General features: G+C 42.0%; 1 protein-coding gene across 1 annotated transcript in view; it reads right to left on the bottom strand.

Annotated features, from left to right (window-relative positions):
- Positions 1–22,440, bottom strand: part of LGALSL (galectin like) — a 48,233-nt gene extending 25,793 nt beyond the window's left edge. Inside the window, exons 1-4 of the mRNA XM_069234246.1 lie at positions 22,063–22,440; positions 21,264–21,338; positions 21,069–21,157; positions 18,332–18,503 (exon numbers count right to left, since the gene is read on the bottom strand). Coding sequence (XP_069090347.1) covers positions 18,332–18,503; positions 21,069–21,157; positions 21,264–21,338; positions 22,063–22,104 — 378 coding nt within the window. The 5' untranslated portion in view covers positions 22,105–22,440. The remainder of the gene's footprint in view (positions 1–18,331; positions 18,504–21,068; positions 21,158–21,263; positions 21,339–22,062) is intronic.
- Positions 22,441–25,789: the final 3,349 nt, after the last annotated feature.

The following is a 25,789-nucleotide window of genomic DNA, read 5'->3' as shown; positions in this document are numbered from 1 at the left end:
AGCAAAATGAGTGCAGCAAGCACTCTTTTTCCTGCATACTTACAAGTTTTACCCAATCAAATGCTACAATAAATAAATGTAACCAACACGTGGGGATAGCCAAAGGCCCCCTACTGATGGTGCTTCTTAAGGCTCTTTTTCATTACATTAGGTCACACAACAGCTATGCTATCAAGCCAGACCTAAAAATGTAATCTGCTTCAATGTAAAACATTCCTGGCTACACATTTACACAAAAGCACAACAAATGTGTAAATTGTTATGTTTCTTTACTAGGGCAATGGCTGTCCTGTGCCCTTGGCACAGTCACAGTGTAATGTGGCAGATGCTCGAAAGTAAACTGAGTTTTAAAAATGCAATCTGCATAACAAGTGCTCCAGAACCACAATGCCATTCACAGACTCAGAAGAGTTAAAGTAACAATTAGTTCTTGCTATTAAGATATTCAGGTCGCTCACTGATCTATTAGTTCTACAAAAACCTCAATAGCGCTCTGCTGCTCAAGTAAGTATATTAGAGATTGTTAATTATATATGGAAAATGCTGAACCTGAATTAGAGAAAGGCAGTAATAGAGAAACCACCAAAACATGCCTCAAGTGAAGACCCCTTGAGTTCCACCAAATCCTGATTGGACATGGTTTAACATGGAGGAACACTCGTCCACCTCCATCTCTGACAGAGTTAAATGCATGAAAGATCACCATGGCAAACTTTCAGGAAAAGGTAGTTTTAGTGCCCCATAAGGCAAGGATATAGCTCATATTCTTATGGAAACTACTATATGGACACTTAATGTGTACTCCTAATTGGGGGACATTCCCTGGGATATAATTGCTGTCAGAACTTTTGCTAGCATTCACAGCACTTGACGATTTTCAACAAAAATGCAGCTCCATCAAACTGTCTCCTCCTCTGGCATAGATATTTACTTTGGTGAAGAAATCTAAATTGCTCCTATGGACAGTGGACTTTCCTCCGCCACAGATGGAAAAGCTTCTCATCAAAATCGGCTGCCTGGGTAAAGAGGATCATGTTCATGGTAAAATTAATTGGAGGCATTTTTTAACATATGCACTTAACAGTTAATGATGATTTCTTTATCCATAAACAAAATATGGTAAGGTGTATTTCTTTTTTTATGATTGTAACTAGATACAGTTCCAAATATGTTATCCTTACGGTGAAATGAGGAAGTAAAGTTTTCAGGTTTTACTGTCTGGTGCTACTTTGAGTCTCCAAAGTAGTCACAATCCTTAGTGATTATAAGACATCCCAGTCTCTGTGAAGAAAGTTTTAGCACACCCCAGGGACAATTGATACACTAAACTAATTTAACACACTATGCTGCCAAGTTAGTGCATAGTTCCCTCATCACGGACAGTGCATGTCTGAGATCCAAAATCGTCTCAATTTTTGGGGACCCAGGATAGTCTGGGATTGTTGTTGAAAATTTGGGGTGAATGTTCAGCATTACTTTTCATTGAGACTCTGCATCATGGCTGTTGGAAATGGCCCATTTTACAAACATTTTGCCTCAGACCTCCTATTTTTGACTGTGTGCTACATTTCATTTTTGCTGGCTTTAGGACTCTGGGCACCCAATACTATACTCCCACTACTAGGACCACAGTAGCACTGCAAAACATTAATACTCAGAAACACAATACCACCACATTACCATCGCTCAACACTGTCCTACAAACCCAGCATTTCATGCGTCACCCGCCTAAACTACTCTGACAACTTCCAAAGAAGAGCAGAACATGTATTAGTAGTTGTTTATTCATGTTCGAATAATTTATGCTTAATAAGTCCATGTGCTGAGAATATCTAACTGGAATGGTGATTGCTTAATGTATTCCCAATCAAGTGTTTACTGCTGTTGGTTATCGTTTGTCATCATTTGGGGGCACATTCGTGTCAGTCTCAGATGGAAAGTTTAGGACAGGCTTCTCCAACAAGGAGCTAATGAATTACTGGTATCTCCACCTGCCTGTAATTAACTCTCCCGAGTGCTCAGCTTACTAAATAGGAAGCTTTTGCTGGCTGAATTAATATATGCATACTAACACTGAAAAGTGTGTACCTGAGAGAAAAATGTATGTATTTTCAGAACTCATAAGCTGATTTCAGAAACAAATGGATGAATACCCCAAATAAATTTAAAGCGACAATGTGAATGATAAATCATGTACCCCTGGGAAAATTATTATTACAAATACAATTACATTGATGCCATGGACATTACAGCTATGGCTGCTATGTATTACCCTTTCAAAGGCATCCCAAACTGTTAAAGACTTATTTACATTAATATTGGTTACCCTGCCTGATGCACTGAGATGATTACTGCATGTAATCTTGCATAGGGCGACCGCTATAGTAATCTTGTCTGATGTAGTCTTTATTACAACACTAATGATATTACTAGCTTGGTATTATTGTCACTGAACATAAGTAGATCTTAGCACAGAAAATGCTGGAAACCCTTGGTTTACGATGAGTCTTCACTGAAGTCACTAAAGGAAACCTCTTTGAAAAGACTCATGTTCAGGTGATTTTGAAGGCTACGCAAATTGGCAGCTTCCTCTAGATTGAGCTCAAGGAATTCTACATCTTGGCATTCAGGACAGGTGTAGTTCTGCCCCATGCCACTTCCTACTAAACCTGATTTAGGCATTTAGGTTCACTTTGCTTAATCTAAAGGTCAAGAGCTGGAGAGCAGTGAGGAGTAAGTTCCTGTAGGAAATTTTGACCAAACAGCAGTGTGTTTGGAAAGAGAAGAATAATACCTTAAAGTTTAGTCGCTGTACTACAGGGAGCCAACAAAACTCTTTAATGGCTGAGTGATACGAGTTGATTTGTTGAAATCCAGACATAGCCTGGATATTTTCCTTAGCATTCCGTGCAATTTATGGATATTTTACTTGTGGCTACTGCAAGATTAGCTCATAATAGCGAATTTGAGCCAGCATCGTAGCACTAGTATGTATAATGCAGCTGGTTAATTCCAGGCACATGAGGATTCACATCAATATCATTAGTTGGTAGTTGGAGTTTTTACAACTCTCTAAAATGATTTATAAATTATAGCTCATGATTGAACTACAATCTTGAATTAGTTAAAGTGATGGGGGGAAAGCCTAGTTCCACTGCACAGTTTAAAAGGTAGATTATCATTTGGACGACCAACCACATAATAGAATTTGTGCCTTTATGTTGTTCAGGTAGACCTTTCTTATCCACTGCTGTATTTTTTAAAAAAATATTTATTAACATTTTTTAATGTATACAACATTGCCTGAAAGTATAATTGTTTAGGCATACATTTTTTACGTGGCATTGTTTTTACAGAGAAGCATATGGAAGTCAGGAGATTTCAGTATGTGTCGCTATATCTGGTATTTTTCTCAACTTGCTGTTATAGCAGTTTCAGTTGCAGGGTACCTAAACAAATTATTAAACATATTCCCACCCTTAACTTGTTTGCCCTTGGACAGTATTTCTTATATGTTCTTCCAGTTACAGACTAAAATTAGAATTGTAGTGGGTCTTTGAGTGGGGTCCTTCTTCCCCTTTTGTCGGCGTCACTACATTAATAGGAACCTGTTCAGGTTGGTTTGGGGGGAGGGTGGAACAGGAAGTAGTATTCAAGTGTATGCTTTGTACTCTTCTTCATAGGTCGCATTCTAGGGTCATGTTCCCTTTGTCACAACAGTTGAGGGTGGTCTGTCCTCATCCTTCCCTGTCTCATTATAAGCTTGGAGCAACTTATCTTGATGGGGCTTTTGTGCAACACTCTTCGTTGTTCTCTGTGGAGTGTCCTGCATCCACTGCTGTATATATATATATATATATATATATATATTTAATGTGGCTAGAGATGTGTTTTAGTTGTTCCTCATTGGTGCTCAATCAAATGTGGAGTTAAAAGTCATCTGGACCATGCAGACTTTCGGAAATGATAAGCAGATAAAACTCGATAAACACTAAAATAATTGGATCTATCTGAGGTATAGGCCAATTCCAATATGCTGATTTCAATCTCGTAGAGATGAAAGACACCTTTGTAAGGCACTGGTCCGTTAAAATGGCCCACGTTTACCAGCAGAAACGCGCCTGAATATCACTCGCTGAACTCACTGCATCTTTACGCCCATGGAACACCCAGTCCATCCGCAACAAAACATCCCTTATCACAGAGGCATGGATTGACCCTAAAGACATTCACAACCGAATTGTAAATTTTACTCACAGTGCAAAATAACCGAAAATGCTCTGATGCTAGCATTAGGATCAGCAAATTAGTTACATCCATCCAGGTCCCTAAAGCAAGCACACTGTCTATATCCTCTGAATTACATTCCACCTCTATTGCTGCCCCAATCAAAGCAAATATTCTATCATTCCAACCACGCATTAGGAGACATTTGCTATTTGTTTGAGGACTTTGATACAGTCACTGACCAATTTGTACTCACTACTCGCTCTACCTTCCTAGAGAATTAACCTTCTTAATCTCACCATCCTGTTGCACAATTCCCTCTAGGCCCAGAACAACAGATTCCCCTGGTAATTCCTAATTTTTTAGTGGACCTTCCGAGACCAACGTATAGTAGGATGGATCTTCCCCATTGTAGAGTTACCTGTACTCTGGTATCAGTACGTGGGGGTGGGTGGAATCTAGACCATTTACTGGGCCAATATGGTGAATGCACCTCCTTTGGCAATGCTTGGCTGTGGCTGTGCAGAGCGCACTCACGTTGCTGCAAATCTGCTCCCTTATCAAGGTAAACAAGATCCAAACATGTTCGAGTGGAAGGATGGAAATGCCCGTGCCTTATAAAAGGCAGGTTTCACAATCTAGTAGGTATAAAGCACCATAAAGGATGATCAACTGAGAATATATTTGTGTCATACACTTCGGGTATCTCCCCTTAATGTATAACTATTTAAAATACAATGATGCCTTGATTTAAAAGCAAACCGTTCCTTTAAAATTCCCCCCCCCGGGGATTCAAATATACATTAACAGATGAACATCACAATAAAAACAGACATTTTTGCTAATGTTTCTTAATTTGCGCTGTAGAAATGCAATAAATTCCGCAGCTCCTGGCACTTTCTTCTACCAACCTATTAGAATGTTACCGTTCTGGTTTCTCAAAGTCTGTGACAGTGTTTATTTGTTCTTTTCTCCAAACATATTTATGGTCCGTGGTTTAAAAGACTCTTTTAATCACCTTTCGTCACACTAGGGTCAGGTGTTAGGCATCTTTTATACCGGCCTTACGTCACTTGCTATGAGTAACACTTCCCAAAGTATAGCGTCAAGCTTTCCTGAATTTAAAATGGAGCCGCACGGCAGTCACATTATCGCCCAAACCTGATGCACAGCGTAGTATTTAGCAAGCATTGGCAAAGCCAACATGTTTCACCTATGCAAGAGCTATTGGCTTTGTCAATTTTTTAGACATGTTGCACAGCAGCAACACCGCTTAAAGTCAAGAAAAAAAAAGCACTATGACACAGTCAGTGCTGACAGCAACACTGCTTTTTTTTCTTTACATTAAGCCATATTGCACAGCAGCGTGCACTGGGAGGTGCAGGGGAAGAAGATGGGAGCAGCAACAACGAGAGGGTGCAGCTAAATGAGGGAGGTGCATGTAACGAAGTAGTGTTGATGTGGGCTTAATCGGTGCTCATTGCCAATCTGTAATAACACAGAGCCTGATTTATGGTTCCAATATGTTTATTTCTGGCACACTGGAGCAGCTCCTTCTGCCCTGCTCCTAAGCTCTGTTCATCTAACTCATTTTTTTATTTCAAACTCTAACATTCTATATGTGGCTATGACTTTATGCCACATTCTAAAGTCTATGTGACATCACTACAGTGCAGGGGGAGGGAAGGAGCACTAGACAGGAAGCAGCAAGACGGAGAAAAGGTGGGTGGGACAAGAAAAAAGCAACATGCACAAGGAGGGAGGGAGAAGAAATATTACCTCAATCACAGCTCGAGCAGCAGACGAGCACTAATTATGTTAAATCAATCTGTGCTCAGCCCATGCTCCACAGAAAGGAAAGGAAGTGACAGTAGGCATGGCTGGCCAATTAGGATACAGCAAAGAAGTGGGAGAGGGATAAGGATACCAACGAATGGTAAGCAGTAGGAGGGCCCCACACCCTTTATTGCCAATAATATCCCTTGCATGAGAGTGCATGCAGTGTGCTCTCACATGTGAGGGGTATTGTTTGCAAGAGGACTATATGTTGAGGAAATTGCCAAATTCCTCCATGGCTCTGAACCACTCACCATGAGAAAAAGTCTGTGATGGGAGCTTACTGGGGATTTTTGAGCCTGTGGAGAAGCAGTGTACTGAGACCAGTGTGAGACGTGATGCAGCGAAAAGTGTGTGTCAGAAGGCAACCCTAGTGTGCCTGGATTAACCAGTAAGTGTCCCATAATCCCTAACATAGGCTTTTGAAATTCAAGTACATTATCTCCCACTACGCAATATCCACAATCTTGGATCATGGCTGATAATTCCACGCTGAAACCAAGATGAAGGCCCTCCTGCACAAATGGTTAAACAATAAGGCTATGGATGATCTTTATGCTGTAAAGAATACTTTGAATGCACTCATCCTAACTCTTCAAACTAGGGCCATGTTTTCTCACGATATTCTCCTATCATTAATGCCTCATCCCCTTCTCTCACATATGATAGGTAACCTAATCTCCCTCACCCCCAACACCTATCCATCCTTCACTCTACATTCTCAGCCACAGGCTTTGCATCAATCTTTCCCTCCAAGACCTCTACTGTTACAGACATCCTCACTACTACAATTAAATGTCCTACGTCGGCCATCCCTCGCCCCCCAGGCCCGTACCTCAGTAACACCTAAACCCTCACTCGAGTACTCTGTCAGACTTCACTACTAGGTAACCCATGGAACTCACCTCCATTTTGATATCAGCTACTTCGTCATGATCAAACCCTTAGCTCTTTTTACTAAAGTACTCCTTGTCTATTTTTGTTATTCAGCGAACTTCCACTTGACTAGTATCACCTCACAATGCTTCAAATGTTCTGTTGTAATACCCATACTGACAGAACCTCTTTCTGACCCTCCCTTTTCCTCTAATTATTCTCCAGTATCCCACCTCCCATCACCCTTCACCTAAGATAGTAATATACCTAGTTTTTAGCTGACTCACTAATTTTTTCCTGTAATAACCCCCCCCCCCTTCCAGCCTTCCAGTCAGGGTTCTTTGAAATTCATTCAACTGAAACAGCGCTCTTCCATGCTGCCAACTTAATTTCCTCTATTTACAGCCTTACATTTTCCACCAATCTTTTGGAAACCTGACTGACGGTTGTATAGAATAATAGTTGACTCCACACACTCTCAATTAATGCTACTGCATTACTATACATGATTTTACTTAAGAAAGGGCAATTCAAAATGGGGCTATAATTTACCTGCTCCAGAAGAGCCGGAGTGGTTTCTACAATAGCAGTAGAGTTATACTCTGGGGACTGAGCATTTAAGGAAAGAAGCATTTATAGTTTTTGTGATGCCTGAGCCAAGTAAAGAAAATAGTCTTTTTTCAAAGATGCTGAACAAAGCTCATTTAGAAGACTGACACTTTGATTTCCTGCCTCCTTGCACAATTTCTTGAGACTCGTTGCTTTAAAAGTAGGAGGCAGGAAGTATGATCTGAGCGCAGGGCAGCACAACCAATATGAAAAATGTACATCAGTCTTATTTTGGCTACTGATGTGTATCTCCGAATGCTCTCAAAAAAGGAAAGCAGAATTGTGGATGTTCAACTCAATTAATGTGAACATTTTTGACTGCCTTCGGTTACATTAATTCTAGGAAGATGGCTATAAGTGTTATTTGATATGCGTATTGAGCCTTCTTTGCTTTCTGAAATGCCTTATGATAAATCTAATGTGGGTTTCCCACATTTGAACGTACCAAAGGGCACTGTCATGTGTTTCCTCTATTGTTCTCCAATGCTTTTCCAATTTCAGTCATAATCTTTTCCTGGCAACCACTTCTGTCCTGAACCACTTAGAATCTTTGTCCTCTGTCTTTGAAGTTGAAGTTATTACTGCATCAAGGACTCTGGTAATTCTCCAGTACAATGAACCCAAAAAAGCCTCCAGGCTGCTACAGGGAAGGATAAAGGAGAGAGGTGAATGCTTGCTGGAATGTGGTTGAGTATATCTTTCTTTGATATGCAAGGGTCTCAGTACACCTTGAGTGAGTGGGTGTTAAAAACTGTAGTTACTATGGGACACGAAGAAGTCTGTTGTTTCCTCCGCTTGACAAGGTGAGGGGGAAGATGATATTAAACTGCCCAACAGGGTTAGAAAAGTCATGTGAGCCATACGTCAGGAGAGGTGGTGGAGGTGACAGGGCTCCTCTGCAGGTCTTCTCCCTTCTTGTTGAGGCCAGCAATTAACGAGCCTCGGGCTAGTTTGTATCGTACTCCTTCTCAATACATGTTTAATGGATGGATGGTATATTTTGATAATGAACTGGAAGAAGACCTACTCAGATCTGTTAATCCCTCCTGAAGGAGAGAGAACATAATATATCTATATATCCATAATACTGAAAATGCTGTTGAGGTTGGCAGGAGACAATAGTACATACAACACAAAATCTGAGAAGACAGGAAATTAACTAGTGAAGGTAGATATGAATGTGGTTATGACTTATATATGTATATCCCTATCTGCTCCTGTCTGTTCGATAGGAAAGTAGCAAACTTAAAGATCATTGTAGATACTAAAATATTTAATTATTCAATTCTACATCTAAAGCTGTCTCCTGCAGTGATTGATCTACCTCATGTATGGATAAACTGAGCAGCAAGACAATATGGACACATTCATTTTAAGGGCCATTTAGCCCATTGAATTTTAGGACCAGCATGAAAATCAGCACATCTAAAGTAGCATAACTGCTGAGACCTCACATCTTTCACCGATGCTCATTCTTACTTTTCCTCGATCGTGTATCTGATGCAAAAATGATTATGTCTTACCCTACTGGTAAAGCTAGTTTTGAAGGTGCATACACCTTCCGGTATGGCTAGCTATACAGTAAACCATCAATACAGTAAATTATTGCATACATGCTCATTAAGGGCAGTGGCACTGTGTTCCTTCTATAATTATTAACAATGGCCAACCATTGTGCTGCAAGAAGTGGTTCCGCTGTCACCTTTGGTACAAAGGGCAATATAGAGTTTGCCACAGTGCTTATGATAAGGTATTCTTCTGGAACAGTAATTATAACAGGTATTGTCCTTGGTCACAAACTTTTGGAGGACATTTGTTTTCTTTTCTTTTCTTTTTGCTGTGTATCTGTGTTTTGTTTTCCTACATGGCAATGCATATGGCACATGCACGGTTTCTGCTGACTCAGTAGGATAATGTTTGTGGTTCGCTGTGTGAAATTAAGTGGCGACACTAGTGGTTCTGGCATAAAACCCTCAACAAAATCTGTGTTAAGATAATGTTAAGGGGGTGTTTACACAAGATTAGGCAAAATGGCATCACTCAAAGTACAAGCACGTCACTGGCTGAAGCGCGCTGACCCACTGCCTCATGAAGTATGCTGTGGTGCCCTGAAGCAAAATGTGAACAACAAATGGACGAAGAGGGCTGACATACAGACCCGCTATGTGCATATTTGTCTGTTTGTATTTTTTATTTTTGTATTTTTTATTGCATTAAGCAGGCGAGACGGCTAAACGTATGTTGGCGTAGCACAAGAAAAGGAACAATGCATAATAGTACAGTAGAAAGTGTGGTCAGTCCAGAGCCATTGGTTTGCACCTAGATGCTTTAGAAAGAGAAGAGGGCACCCATGATCAGGCAGATTATAGAGGGCACTTTTTGTGGGGAGCGGTGGGAATCTAGCATTATTGTCGTCATGGCACTGCATCCTTTAAAGTGCGAGAGGACCTGAGTTTGTAAAGCATTTCTGAAGGCTTGTCCTTGCTGGGAGGACCGTACTTTCTGAAGCAGCAGGAACTGGTGCCCTGGCTACTGGCGCTGCTCATCTTCTCACTCTGAATTGGTGCTGAGGGAGATGTGAATGTTGAAGTCAAGCTGCATTTTTTTCAGTGAAATGAGGTAATTGTCATCCAAGAGACACAACAGACATCTTATGACTCCGATACTGGTGTTTCTTATAAATGAAGTCCTCTTTGGGCACCAAGGCTGCAAGAATTTTATTTTGTTTCTGCTTTAGAGGGTCCTAAAAGCTTTATAACAGGAACTAAAGTCTTACATTCAGAGAGATGGTTACTAACACTCCCCAGAGAGCTCATGAGTTTGATATAAAACAACAGTGCCATAAAACCCTGCTGGCGATACATGTACCACATGAAAAGCTGCCACCATTAAAAATTGTGCTTCCCATCCGGGTTCATTTCACAGAGGACAAGAGAGCCCATCATTTGAGTAGATTAATCTTTTATCACCTGGGTTCTGTTGAATCATCCTTACCGTGAAAATCAAGATCCAAGTTCATAATGCACACTGTAGAGCGAAACCTCACTCTGACTAGGTGCACACAAGACATGCCTCCAGTTTTCAAATGCCCGAAGCAATATTTCTAATTGCTTGCCATCAATAATATTGTGAATGCACCCTTACAGTCTAAGGGCTTGATTATGACCTTGGCGTGTGGGATACTCAGTCACAAACGTGACGGTTATCCCACCTGTCGTTTTACAAGTTTCATAGGATATAATGAAACTTGTAATATGGCGGACGGGATATCCATCAGGTTTGTAACGGCGTATCTCATCTACCAAGTTCATAATCAGGCCCTAATTCTGGTGCTAGGTACCTAAACCATGAGCTAAGACCTCAGCCAATGACAATGGTTGCGAGGACTTTTAAGTCTGTTTTTATCAAGTTGGGTCCAAGCATAATACATGAAGGCGAGTTGGGAGCACACTGCCTCACATCGCAGTCGAGTTCGAAAAATATCTAGGGTTGCTGGAAATGCTGCCAAAATCGTCTCAGGTTTGAACTCAATTTGAACTGCATTTACCAGGATGCAAAGGGGCGAACTCGACTGGGATGTGAGGCCGTGTGCTCCCAACCCGCCTTCCTGTTTAAAAGGCTCCATTGAGCCATTGAGCTGACGAGCTCTGGAGATGCACCTGTGAGCCTGTGAGTGGTACTAGACCTGAGACAATTTTGGCAGCATTTCCAGAAACCCCAGATATTTTTCGATGTTTTCTACTCTCTACTGATGAAGGGCAATAACCCAGAAACACGTGTATAGAGATGAACAGCAATGACTGCACTAACTTTAGTGAAGAACTACGGACACTTTCAAGTAAGCGTTAAATTTGAACTGCATTTACCAGGTTGCAAAGGGGCGAACTCAACTGGAATGTGAGTCAGTGTGCTCCCAACCCACCTCCAAGCATAATACATGTCTGGCTCGCAGCTTTCTCCTCCAGCCAACTCAGGATATGTATCAAAGAGCTTCCGCTCCTTGTGTATGTAGAAGGTACTTCCTAATTTTTATCATTAGGATACTCTCCCTATGTTGTCCATTGTTAAAAGAAGCAAGTGATTTGAGGAAACGGGGTATTTGTGCTTTTTAATAAACAAGCAAATTGGAACATATACATGGAATAATGGCCATATTTGATGTTTCCTATTCTGTCAGCTGCCTGGCTCTCTTTAAGGCTTAAGTACTTGTAAGTACACTATCTTGCATGCCCTCTACCGCAGTGACCTCAATATCCCTTTATGCACTCTCCCTAAAACCTGCCCACATTTATCACAGTAGCATGCTGTGATACTGTTATCCATCCCCGAGCAGAGACATCATTGTGCACCAATGCTTCACCCTTATGCAAGGATTCCTAGGCGGATATACCGCCTTGTTTAGCTGCCTAAGCTCACAAATGCTTGTGCCTTCCATCCTCTACTCATAATAGGCTATTTGTTTAGGGCGTGATTGGCAAAGCCTTCCATGCAATATTCAGAAATATATTCATGTAGGGTTTATAGCCTCATCTTTTGAAGAGTCACAAAAAAATCCTAGGAGAACCACTGGAAGTGTATGACAGTTGCTGGATTTTCAAACTAATCCTACTTCTCAAAATGTTCACATGTAAATATCCACTAAGTGCCTCATTACGTGTGCCCTGGTAATCCAGATACAGATGAAAATGGGGATTACCAGTCCCATCTGGATTATAATTTGTTGTGTTTCTCACTAAAATTTCAGCTGAGATGGGTCTTCAACAGGGACTATTTCCATCATATTGGTACAAAATCTGCATGTGCTACACTTGTCACATGAGAAAAATCTAATTACCTTAGAATTAAGCCAACTATTGGGTTTCTTATTCTCAAAATGGCTATGTGCAAAACTATAAAAAATGAATTTCTCCTCCGTAAATATAATCTTGGTTATTTTAGTCAGATACTTTTGTAAATCAGGATCTGCAGTAACAATGGTCCACTGTTTACTAAGAATATTTCTCAAAAACGTAATGTCACTAATAGTAAATAAAATTGCGAACAGCAGTAAAAAAGGGCATCCGTAGCAGTTGACCCACATTATTCATACTGGATCAAGTGTCATTCCTATCATACCCACCATAGCAGTAGGGTTATTAGACAAAGCCTGTACCCATATGATAAACCTTGCCCCAAATCCCACCTCTTGTCTGCCCATCCAGACAGATCCTGCGAGACCTTGTGAAAAGCCTTCCATCATCTAGGAAGAATCAGACTGACATCAGCATGCTATCCGCATCAATTAGTGGTATAGCAGTATTCATATGACTTTTTATGTCCCATCCAAGGATAAATCCTTATTGTTGTCGGCTTACTATACCAACAATTACCCTTCCCAAACTCACTGCCAAAATCTTAGAGCAGGGCTATGCATAAATATTTACTGAGTGGAAAGAAGTAAAGTTTTATGGTTTGGCCAGGGGCAGCATTGATGTGGGTAGGTGGGAGGCAATCCCAGATGCAAATGTGAAAACGTACCAAATGTATATTCTCGACTGCAATCTACTTAAAGCCTAGGTTTCTACATATTTTATATTTCCTCTTCTCTATGTGTTTTATATACACAGGGGCATTGCTTCGGGTGGTGTTTGGAGCACTATGACACAGTGGGCGCTAATAAATGTATTTTGTGATTTATTGTTGGGTACTTTCAGTCGGGTATGGTAAATAAAATTGCGAACAGCAGTAAAAAAGGGCATCCGTAGCAGTTGACCCACATTATTCATACTGGATCAAGTGTCATTCCTATCATACCCACCATAGCAGTAGGGTTATTAGACAAAGCCTGTACCCATATGATAAACCTTGCCCCAAATCCCACCTCTTGTCTGCCCATCCAGACAGATCCTGCGAGACCTTGTGAAAAGCCTTCCATCATCTAGGAAGAATCAGACTGACATCAGCATGCTATCCGCATCAATTAGTGGTATAGCAGTATTCATATGACTTTTTATGTCCCATCCAAGGATAAATCCTTATTGTTGTCGGCTTACTATACCAACAATTACCCTTCCCAAACTCACTGCCAAAATCTTAGAGCAGGGCTATGCATAAATATTTACTGAGTGGAAAGAAGTAAAGTTTTATGGTTTGGCCAGGGGCAGCATTGATGTGGGTAGGTGGGAGGCAATCCCAGATGCAAATGTGAAAACGTACCAAATGTATATTCTCGACTGCAATCTACTTAAAGCCTAGGTTTCTACATATTTTATATTTCCTCTTCTCTATGTGTTTTATATACACAGGGGCATTGCTTCGGGTGGTGTTTGGAGCACTATGACACAGTGGGCGCTAATAAATGTATTTTGTGATTTATTGTTGGGTACTTTCAGTCGGGTATGGTGATGTATCTGGCAGATTTCACAGGAACGTTGACATACACATACAAAAACACACACACACACACACTCTCTCTCTGTTTTGTACATCTTCAAAAATGTTAGTTAGTTTACAGAATATTCTGTTTTTTCTCACGTAATACCCCTACCAATGTGCATTCCTCTCCTAGCCACTGCCCCTTACGCCGCTCTCATGCCCTGTGCTTGTTCCATAATGTACAAATGTACATTAGATGCCTGTGTGATTGTTAGAAAATCTGAAGCTCACATCCCTCCCACCCCTAATCTTACTGCTCAAGCTACTCCCTTGTATATACATTCACAATTCAGAGAAATTAAATAAAGAAACGTTGACCTGGGAAAATAATCCAGAAATAAGTAAAGTATTTAGAGTGCCTTAGAACTCTGTTTCCTATTCTGCACATTTCTGCTGAGCCACTCCTGCGCACTGCTAGTTTGCTTACCTTTCCATAATAAAAAAGGAAAGCACTCGGACATTAAAGTGGCTGCTCTCACTAGTTCAGGCTTAACATAGCAGTGGAATACTCACAAGGAGTGCCTCCAAAAAGGGTCTGGAGGACCATGTGTGCTCCCGGGCCACACAACAAATGTGAGTCTTAGAGTATATTTTTGCATCTGCCTTATTCAAAGATGTGAGTTGGTATGATACTCGCTCTTCCTTAGCTTTCCCTTTTTTTTAAGAATACTACCATTTGAATCAAATCCCAAGAGGGTGATGTTCCACTTCCCACATCTGCATTTTCAATAATTCCTCACATAATGGCAACATTTCAGAAACATTTTATACCGTTCAAAACGGTTAACACCTTCCCTGGAAGCTTGTCCACCAAGGAGGGGCTAATTAGCCATTACCACTTGTTTGGCTCTTCCGCGGAAACCAGGGCTTCCAATTCGCTAACTGTGTGTTGTCGATTCCTGAATAATGATTTTCCCCAAGTAAGTCTCTTACTATATAGGATTGGAATTCATTTTTTCAGCACAGGGATTCTGATAATAAGTCTGAAATTTCTCTACAGTCTTAGTGGGGTGAGAAACAGACCCCCTGAATCGTCTTGGGGATCCATGTCCGTCAAAAGTCAATGAAGAATGCAAGGTTTTGCCCCTTTTATTATGTACATCGGGGGTAACTCTTTTAGTTCAAAAGAAATTTCCAACAAGCGAAAACATTCCTGGGTGGACACTCTTTATACAAAGAACTATTAGCCAGTCTTCAACATTCCTTTTCTCTTTAAGATCATGAAGAAAGTGGGCACTAAATAACTCCAGTCATCTGGAATTGCTTGGCATCGGGGATAAACAATCTGGCGTTCCTCGCAACACAGGCACTTAACTACTTGATATGATATTGCTTAAAATCATGGATGCTAGCACAACACTCTTGCTAAAGTTATTGAATTTGTCTGCTGGGTATGACACTCTTGGCCATTCACACCTCTTAGTTGGATAGGGGGTAACTGGGCGAGTAAGACCCGCCCTATAGATATCTGGAATTACACGGTCATGCTAGTCACTGGGGAGAAAGCCACGGACAACAATCAGTTTTGAGATTCCCTTGGGGGTCCTGCTTCTCTCAATTCATATTTTGTAGCTATGTGAAACCCGTGCATGATCATCTAATGGAGCGTGAGTCAGAAATTGAAAACAATGCTTATGGTATCCCATTTGTTGCATAATCCTTCAACAGAGATGAAAAATGTGGGGTTCTATCCCAAGTATAGATAGACACTAATTTTGCTCACTATCGATGAGTCTAAGAATTAATTTGTGATTGTGGAATCTAATGCCTATGGAATCCATCATCTCTGAGCAAGCCTGTCTAACATCGACTTTATAGACAAGATCAAAACGATAGGTACATTCTTCAATTTTCCACCAATTTATGTGATTTGAAAGTTGCACTGATTTTATTTTTGTAAATCAGGATATCTCATGTCTGAATATAAACAGTCTTTTGCTCACGTAACCTAGACCTGGATGGGCAAAAACATTTGTGAATTAAGCAAAGAGTGTTGTAAACAAGTACTGGCAAAGCCAATATATCTGATCTGCATTTTCGATCGTATGGCATACCTACTGGCTCTGCCAAAGCTTCCGGGGGCATTGAATTTGTATTTCAGCTACAGCCCGGGAGCAGAGAAGCGGCTCGGCAGGCTAATATGGTTGGGAGGGATGCCAACGAGTCATTCTTCTAATTGAAACCATTGGAGAAATGGCCCTTTGACATCACTGGCAATTCCTTTCTTTAGACATAAAGTAAGCAATTTTGTCCTACAATGACAAACATTAATTAATAAGCTTTTTGTATACCTGTATGAGATAAGGAGTCAATGCGACAAAACGTGTGATGTTTGAGAATGCCTTTCAGATGCAAAACAGTTCCCTGTGCACTGACATGGACCTACTTCCTAAGAGATGTAATCAATAGCATGAGGTGTGAAGGGTGTATTCTCCTCCGGGATGATCCAAGAAGTGGTACATATGTCTCAAAGCAACGACTTAAGGGGTCTGACCTAATCCAATGGTTGAAAAGGACTGGCACAAAGCTGGCTCTATATATATTGTAAACAATAGGTACTTCGGATAGCCGGACTGTCAGGCCAGATCCAGAAATGTGGAAACAAATGTATTGTAATGAACATTTATTTAAGAAAAGAGCCTGCCCGATTGAAAAACTGTGATCCCTTAATGATGTACAACTAGTATTGTCAAAACTGTATTCAAACAAGCATTGGCAAAGCCAATAGGTCTCACATATAAGAGAGCTACTGGCTTTAGGGACCTATTGCTTTGACAATGTCTTTTAGCAATGTTGTAAAGCAGAGTGGCTACTGTGCAGCATAGCTAAAAGTTCAAAAGAAAGCGCTATGAAGGACCGGCGCTGGCCCATCATATTGCTTTTGTTCTTATAGAGGGTTGGATGGGCAACATGGACAACAAGAGGGGGCAGGGTGTAAAGGAACTTGAGTCACAGACAACAGGAGGGTAGGAAGAAGAAACACGGACAACGGGAGGGTAAAGAAACAGACAGCGCCTTTCATTTTACAGCTTGCAAGAGGAAATGTGAATTGGGCAAGAACAGAAAAGGAGAAAACACATTGAGTTTTGTTTTCAGCAGTCACTGGAAACAGCCATAGTACCAGCAGAGGGGGATCATCATTGCAAGATTGCACTTCTTCCTTGCTTCTGAACTTTTCGCCTGTTAACTCTGGCCTATGTTGACTATGGATAAGCACAGGGGCTCAGCACCACTAAGCAGCACAAACAGCATCACACAAAATGGCTTTTGTGCTTAATGCTGATGCAAGCGTAGTGCTATAACTGCATTGCACTTAAAGGCACAAAAACCCTGGTAATGGATGGAAAGTGGGCAAAAAGGGACAGCAGAAATACCTCAGGATTCTGTGTAAAGTCACATCGACTAAAGAAACAAAGTAATACTACTTGACTTTGCGCTGAATCCCAGAGCCAAACAAAACCAGGCACAAAGACTGGGCAAATGTAAACTGCATTATATGGCCACGTGTTGTACCTGTGGCTTCGGCAAAACTACTCAGAATGTGTCATTTACTCGTGAGTGTGTATCTACACAAAGACTGAAACTACAAAGTGTCCTTCAAGTACAATGCTCACACAAGACACTGCTCCCCTTTACACCGTGGTGCAGCTCTATATAGAGGTTAGTGTCACATAAAAAGCATCTTAGCGTGACACCACTGGCACACAACACCTAGTAATTTCGGTGATGTCCAATTTGTGGAACAATAGCTGCAGCTTTCTGCACAACACTGGAATGCACAAATCTTGGTAAGTCTTGGCCACAGTATTTACCTACCTACTCGAGGGAAACATATTTTGGTTGCCAGCTACCCAGAGGTCCGACTCCTTATCTCCTATTTCTGAAGATGTAATTACTAAAGACAACATAAATAAGTGCTCAGGAGTCAAAAACACAGCCACAGTGGCACAAATAAAACAGAATCCAATTCGGCCTATCTTTGTTGTAAGCCACGGATCATTAAAACATGTGATCAAATGTAGTAAGCCTTCACAGCTAATCAAAGGCTGGAAAAGAAAAGACATTGCTACAACTAGGTTTCTTTTTATCTATTTCTTCCTTTGATTCTTTAGAAGTGTTATTTCTTGTTTTTTTTCTACTAAAGACAGGATTTTTGCACTCGCACCCACTATGATAAAATCACTAACGGGGAGTCGTCAGTTTTTTTTTTTCTTTCTAGTGATTTTTGCCAATTTTAATAATAATAATAATTCCCACTGGCCTACCTCATTTGCTGCAAGTACAATAAGGTGAAAACAGAGAACTGATATACAGCCAAAAGATGTTAGGCAGGGGCCTGGATGTGCTAGCACGCACCGGAAGTACTTACTCTGAACGGCTGGTCGGGGATGAATGGAAAGTAGGCGAGAGATGACTGTGTTTCTCCCCATTCACCAGCCACGCAGGCATTTCTGATGAGCTGCTTGTCTGCAAATGTAACTTTGAGTTCCATTGCCACATCTGCGTCGTTCGAATCCCCACATGTGAGGCTGATGTCAAAGCTGCGAAAGACATGGAAAAATCAACCCTTTAATCCAGGAAAAGGAATGCAAATACTGCCCACGTGTGGTTACTGGTCCTTTTACAGACCTTCGACTGGAAAACCCATGATCTTAACCAGGGCTAGAGCAAAACACGCAGCAACAAGTCAGGCTAGCAGAAACCAATAGTTTCTGGTGGATGAAGTCCAACAGACTCCTCCTTCGGGAGTCAATAGCACAGTGGGGCTAACAGTGACATAAAGCACATTTTACAAACACAGCGCCAGAGAGTGCAATTATGTCAAAGCAATGCTTGACAAAGCAGTAGATTTGACTTTTCTACAGTGGTACATACAGAGACACACTGTACATCTACACATTGACATAGACCAGTGGTTCCCAACTTGGAGTCCTGAATCACTACTGGAAGCCGGGGACCCCCAAACAATTTGTATGAATTCAAATTCAAACAAAACTGTAATTCAGAAAAAAATACACAAACAAGTAAACACCAAACAGATACTTGAATTACTAAAGATATAATTATTTTATATTGAAAAAATATGCAAAAATTGAAATATTTTAATGGGAAGGTTGACACTACATCTCGCCAACTACCTTTTTAATGTTTGGTTTTATTTAAGAAAGCTGAATCCTCAGGTCAGAATCTACATTTACAAGCGATTTCTGGGTTTGTTTTTTAGGTACATAGGATCTGAGAAAGCTTTTTCACATAAATAAGTGGTGAGGAAAGGAAGTAAAACCATAAAGGCCTCTCATCTCTCCATAGCCTGTCTGTCACATGTAATTCATTTGTTTTATAGCACCTCTTATACCAGTGTAAGTTGTCAGAGCACTTTACAAGGGGCTACAAGGTGTAGGATTCACATGTCATCCATACTGGTAGGCTTTTTCTAAGAGTGCTTAGTCTGGAGAAGCACAAACTCAGGATTAAAAACACTGAATTCAATAATAAGAATGTAGTTCTACGCAAGCAAACCTTTTTTTAGCAGCATAAGGATTATGAAAGTCTGGGAAAAAAATATAACTTTCTTATTTGTGCCATGCAGCTCTTTGGTAACAGTTCATAGCTCACTGTGCTAGATTACGATAGTAACTTATGAACTGCACAGTAGCAAAAGAACCTCTGTGACGAAAGCAGTAACCCACTGGGCTGTGCCCATAAAATACTACAGTAACCCACTGTGCTATGCACATGAAACACTGCTCTTTGCATAATAAAAGTTCTGTGCAACAGGCATATTAACCCTCTGTGCTACCTTAGATGAGTGCTTGTTTGTTAGATTTGTTTATTTTTCATGCGGATGATGATTACCTTTTGAAAGGGGAGGTAGCACAGCCCTACTTCAAACAGGATGTTGCCACAATGTAGTGGTATGGGTAACATAGTTGTACCACCAAAGGCCAGCCTCTAAGTGCCCTCGGTGCAAACAATACTACCACTAGCAGTGCAAGTCGACCAACAATGAAAACAGCAGATGTTGTCTTAGAATGCAAGAACGGTACACTCATTTCCTGCAATACCACATTTGAATATTTCTTGCTCAATCACTTGCAAAGTCAGGAAAACTAATTTATTGTGTATTATTGGCATCAAGTTGCTCAGCGAGGCACAACTGTCATTAATTCAAACATGAAAAACAATGCCAAAAAATATTTTGAACAAGAAGTTTTAAGGGAGGAGGTGTGAGTTAGTGAAAAAAAGATCATATCTTTTTGACCAGGTTACAAGGGTTCCATTCCCAGTTCCCCTGCCAGGACAAAAGTGTGTGATCTTGGGCATCCCTTACCACCTAATGCCAGTTACTGTGTCATCTGGAGAAAGAGTTCCCAGGAAAGGGCTGAACACTGCCAGCACTGTGAACATGTTACTGTAAAAAACATCAAGAATCTGTTCATCCTAAATGTGACTCAGCTGGAAATGTGTTTTACAAATCTCATGTTCCCTTCTGTTTCCCAGAGTACATATTCACAGACACTGGACTGTGACACTTGCCAACTACATTGCAGTCGTAGTTCATGATCAGATGGAAAAACGGCACGGTATATATAGTTAAACTGCGCTAAAAATAATCTGATAAAATAGCACAAGCTGTGGTTGCATTTTCTGCCCATAAGAATGGAGAATTTAGCGGTATTCCCTGGTGGTAAGCAGGGCTGGGCTTGGAGCTAAAATAAGATCTGAAAAACATTATAAACCCAAACCTTGCATTAAACAGAGCGAGAAAACACAGGAATTGGGCCAGATCATCTCTAAACTGCTTCCCACAAGAAATGTCCTCATGTAATGAAATCCCAAAGCGTCTGCCATCGTACCCATAAACATTACTGATGTGCAGAGGCAAATCTTATGTGTGTGCCCAATACCCATGAGAAAAAATGTGTGCTGAACAAACAGGACTGCCTTCAGGCCAGGGTGTCCTTAGGGTTTGTCAGGACATTCAGACCCTTAAAGCTCCCTAGTGCACTGTCAGCCTATCATGCCCCCTGTCTGGCCAACCAAGATGCAAAACAAAATACACTTGGGTTTGGCGCAGATCCTACTGAATAGATCCAAATTCTCACCTTTGCGGGTTTGGGTCCAAAATTCCCATCACCAAGATCTTCTTGCCAGGCCGCAGACCTCCTTTTATGTGGCCGGAAAAGGGAACAGCCTGCAACCAGAGAAAGGAAGAGAGCGTGGTGTTCAGATGCAGGAGGCAAAACAAGGGGCACCATGACATCTCTATGGCTTCAGTAGTGAGGGACAAACGTGTTTACCAGTCGTGGAAAATAAACCTCCGCTTGCACCGGAGAGCCCAGCGAATCGTTGAAGTGATGCCCGTTGTCAATTTTCTGCATAGAAACACAAATACGGATTGGCACATGTGTTTATTATTTAGGCAACGCACGCTCAGGTTGTGGAGTGCAAAATAAAAGCCATTTGTGTTGTAAGGCGGTAATTAATTCTGGCAGCTCTTGTGCGGATAAAAAAACGGGGAATTTTTTTTTTCATCAGCCGTAATTCTCCCCAGAACCAGGGATTATCATTAGCCCAACAGTGAAAGAAAACCAACAAAGACAAGTACAACCGCTCTCGCGATTTTAACATTGACTCTGGCAGATTTCCCAAGCTTTTTCTTTACTCTGAGCGCGGTGATTTGAAAATAGACCGCGACCCTGTCCGTGGGAGACCTGTTGGACGAGGTCAGTCTGTTTTACTACAGGAAAACAGATTTAGTAAACAACGCAGGCCATTCCCTAGACAGTACTAGTGATGTGAAACCTAAAGGTAGTACGTGCGCTCGCGCTCTTGGAAACTCTTTCCCCGGGATGCTTTCCAGGTGCAAACAAGCAGGGCACATGTCCCTTGCGGTGCAGTGTCACTGGAAGGGAGCTGGCTTTGCAGGCTGAGCTGCGCTTGCACCGAGCAGGTACCTGCAGCTGCCTGTTAACGTGGGCTGGCAGAGCCCGGGGAGCTCCAGGGGCCAGAAACAGGGGTCGTCGGGGAGGCCCGGGGCCAGGCCGGCCCCCTCTCCCCTCTCACACGCGCACGCACACTAGCACGAAGCACACCTACCATTGCCAGGCGGCTATCTCTCTCCACCAGCGACCCCGCCATCTTGCGCGCTGCAGAGCGGTGGAGGCGGCGGCGGATCAGCTGCTGCGGGGGAGGAGGGGAGGCGGGCAGGTCTGAGTCCGGCTCAGCGGCGGATCACCGTGGCCCCGGCGGCTCTAGAGGTGATCCCGGGAGAGGCTGAGCGAGCAGCGCTGCCTGCAGTCTGCCTCCTCGCAGCTGGACCAGGGAGGGGTGCGCACAGGGATGCTGCCGTGGGTTATATGGGGTTCAGCCTACCTGGAGCGTTGCCCTGGCGGGGCTGTGGGCACGGGAGGGGCCGCCGGGACACGGGCACTGTGACGTGCCCTTGGGAGTGCTGCTTGGTGACCTGCCACCACTGAACTCCGCAGGAGGGCGGCTTGCGTTTTCACATTATTACTTTGTTTCAAGATATTAACAAGGGTCAATATATTAACAACAATTTGCTTGCAGCATTACTGCTGTTCTCTAACGTTGCAACTACCACATGTTATTACCTTGTTTATGGTATTTTATTTACAGAGTTTGGAATGTTGGAAGCTTTAGCCCGCAGTGCCGGGGTTCGAACTCGTGACCCAGTCGCTCCATTTATTTTCAAGAAGCGTTCAACTCTCTGTGCCATGCTCTCGGCGGGAATTGGCACATTCAACCGGTCTACTTTTTTGATGTTGGTGAAAGTTGGAGTTGTACTTATTACTGTTCCTTTCTCAGGGTGTCTGGGTGTATTTTGGGGCAGATGTATAAAGCGGACGTCACTACTGACCAATCCCAGTGCCCCCATTGACACTAACCGAGAACACATTCTGTGAATCATATGCTCTTAAAACGTTCCTCTTTGGCCGATATCCATTACAGATTGCTCCGGGTCCCCTTGCAATATGAGACCCCTGAAACGTCAGACAAATGCTATTTTTACAAAGTGTATTTCTCCTAAACACTGGCGTGTCTTGATGGTGCTGTATCAGGCAGGCGCGGCTAGGGGTGTCACTGGAGTGTCACTGAGTGTGAATCATGTTTGGTTACTGCAGGTGCTCTGGATAAGCGTCCGTTTTACATGCACATATTTAGCCCAAACCACTTGGCTAATGCTCATAAACCAGTATTGCCACTACCTAAGCACAGTGGAGCTGGAACAATTTTCATAGCGGGAGCGTGCTGCCATCAGCGTTACATCACTGAAGCCACAGGGTTTGATACAAATCAAAGCGCTTCATGAAGGACAACCCTAGCAAAAGAACCACTTCCAATTCAGCAGGAGAACAGTAGGATTTTAATAAGCATTCACTGGTGCATTTTGCAGCACATTAATCAAAATATAGGAGTAAAGCATGGGCTTTTATGAGACAGCCACATACAGAGATCATATTTGCCATTGGCATCTCTAACTTGCAACTGTGTATTATTCCAGTTTTTGACTTGACATATCTGCAATAGTCACATAGTCTTTATTTGCTGATTATATATTGTGAAGTTCGTTTACAAGTATTTCGATGTTGGTGTCTGTTAGATAACATTTGACATACTGCAGCCTTCTTTCACACTCTGTACCCATGGAGGATTGTTACTTGGATGCAAAATTTACTCACTTTAGAGTAAGAAAAGTGTAAAGTAAATACCAATCTCCATGTTAAAAAAGAATAAGCAGCAATTTGTCAGAAGACATTAGCTGATATTTGACTTCTGCCTTGGGATGCACAGCAAATGCTGCAATATAAAAACAAAAAGAAAGACATATTCATCATCTGCCTGTTGAATTCTGGAAAGGTTAATCTGGGGGTAATGCAGCATCTCACGCAGCCCTAGTTCCAGCACTCCTGAAATTAAAAGAATTAACTAATGACACAATTATTCTTGTTAAGGTAGAATGTGTTCTTGAATCAACAAATACTCTAGGTGCAACGCACAAAAGGTAGGCCATCCTATCTATTTCACAGTGTCCTCTTCTTAAGGTGACAGCCCTCACCCACTCACAGGTAGAATGTTTAATCAGTGCTCCTTCTCTCACTGGTCAGATATGAGTACCATTGCGGGCTACTACCCTGTAAGTGGAGGAACTTTTTTGTTAAAGTTGGGTATGTTGTTATTTAGTGAAGGTGTCCTTAAATGTGATGACAGACAGGACAGGGAAACTAAAACTACCTAGGACAGGGAAACTAAAACTACCTAGGACAGGGAAACTAACACTATCTACTGGTGGACGAAAACCTGTCCAGTGTGTTGATTAAATTACAGAGGAATACTTCAAATTTGTACACAGGCTGACATGTTTCTGCCCAAAAAGACTGCCTTCAAATGGTCACATAGCCTTCATCAGGTGCATGACCCTTTCTGTGAGAAAATATATCACAGCTTACTGATTATATACTGTAAACTGATTTCTAGTAAGCCAAAACATCCTTGACCAGAAACAAGTAGGGTGGATACGGCGTCCAGTATTCCAAAGTAAACCTAAATATAGGTTATGTGTAGGAAAAGGATCACGCACACCACCTTTGTTGTTTTCTTGATTTACGAAACACAATGATGGATGAAGCTCAAAGCCAGCAAGCAGATCCTAACCAAACCTGGAGCCCCTGGCAACTATCGAACTCCAGGGCCACTGACACAGAGGTTCCTTAAAGTTAACTAATACAACATATCAACATATACAGGGAGTGCAGAATTATTAGGCAAATGAGTATTTTGACCACATCATCCTCTTTATGCATGTTGTCTTACTCCAAGCTGTATAGGCTCGAAAGCCTACTACCAATTAAGCATATTAGGTGATGTGCATCTCTGTAATGAGAAGGGGTGTGGTCTAATGACATCAACACCCTATATCAGGTGTGCATAATTATTAGGCAACTTCCTTTCCTTTGGCAAAATGGGTCAAAAGAAGGACTTGACAGGCTCAGAAAAGTCAAAAATAGTGAGATATCTTGCAGAGGGATGCAGCACTCTTAAAATTGCAAAGCTTCTGAAGCGTGATCATCGAACAATCAAGCGTTTCATTCAAAATAGTCAACAGGGTTGCAAGAAGCGTGTGGAAAAACCAAGGCGCAAAATAACTGCCCATGAACTGAGAAAAGTCAAGCGTGCAGCTGCCACGATGCCACTTGCCACCAGTTTGGCCATATTTCAGAGCTGCAACATCACTGGAGTGCCCAAAAGCACAAGGTGTGCAATACTCAGAGACATGGCCAAGGTAAGAAAGGCTGAAAGACGACCACCACTGAACAAGACACACAAGCTGAAACGTCAAGACTGGGCCAAGAAATATCTCAAGACTGATTTTTCTAAGGTTTTATGGACTGATGAAATGAGAGTGAGTCTTGATGGGCCAGATGGATGGGCCCGTGGCTGGATTGGTAAAGGGCAGAGAGCTCCAGTCCGACTCAGACGCCAGCAAGGTGGAGGTGGAGTACTGGTTTGGGCTGGTATCATCAAAGATGAGCTTGTGGGGCCTTTTCGGGTCGAGGATGGAGTCAAGCTCAACTCCCAGTCCTACTGCCAGTTCCTGGAAGACACCTTCTTCAAGCAGTGGTACAGGAAGAAGTCTGCATCCTTCAAGAAAAACATGATTTTCATGCAGGACAATGCTCCATCACACGCGTCCAAGTACTCCACAGCGTGGCTGGCAAGAAAGGGTATAAAAGAAGGAAATCTAATGACATGGCCTCCTTGTTCACCTGATCTAAGCCCCATTGAGAACCTGTGGTCCATCATC

The sequence above is a fragment of the Pleurodeles waltl genome, chromosome 5 (assembly GCF_031143425.1).
Source record: "Pleurodeles waltl isolate 20211129_DDA chromosome 5, aPleWal1.hap1.20221129, whole genome shotgun sequence".
Taxonomy (NCBI): domain Eukaryota; kingdom Metazoa; phylum Chordata; class Amphibia; order Caudata; family Salamandridae; genus Pleurodeles; species Pleurodeles waltl.
Note: the sequence above shows the minus strand (reverse complement) of the source record. Positions and strands in the feature narration are given on the sequence as shown.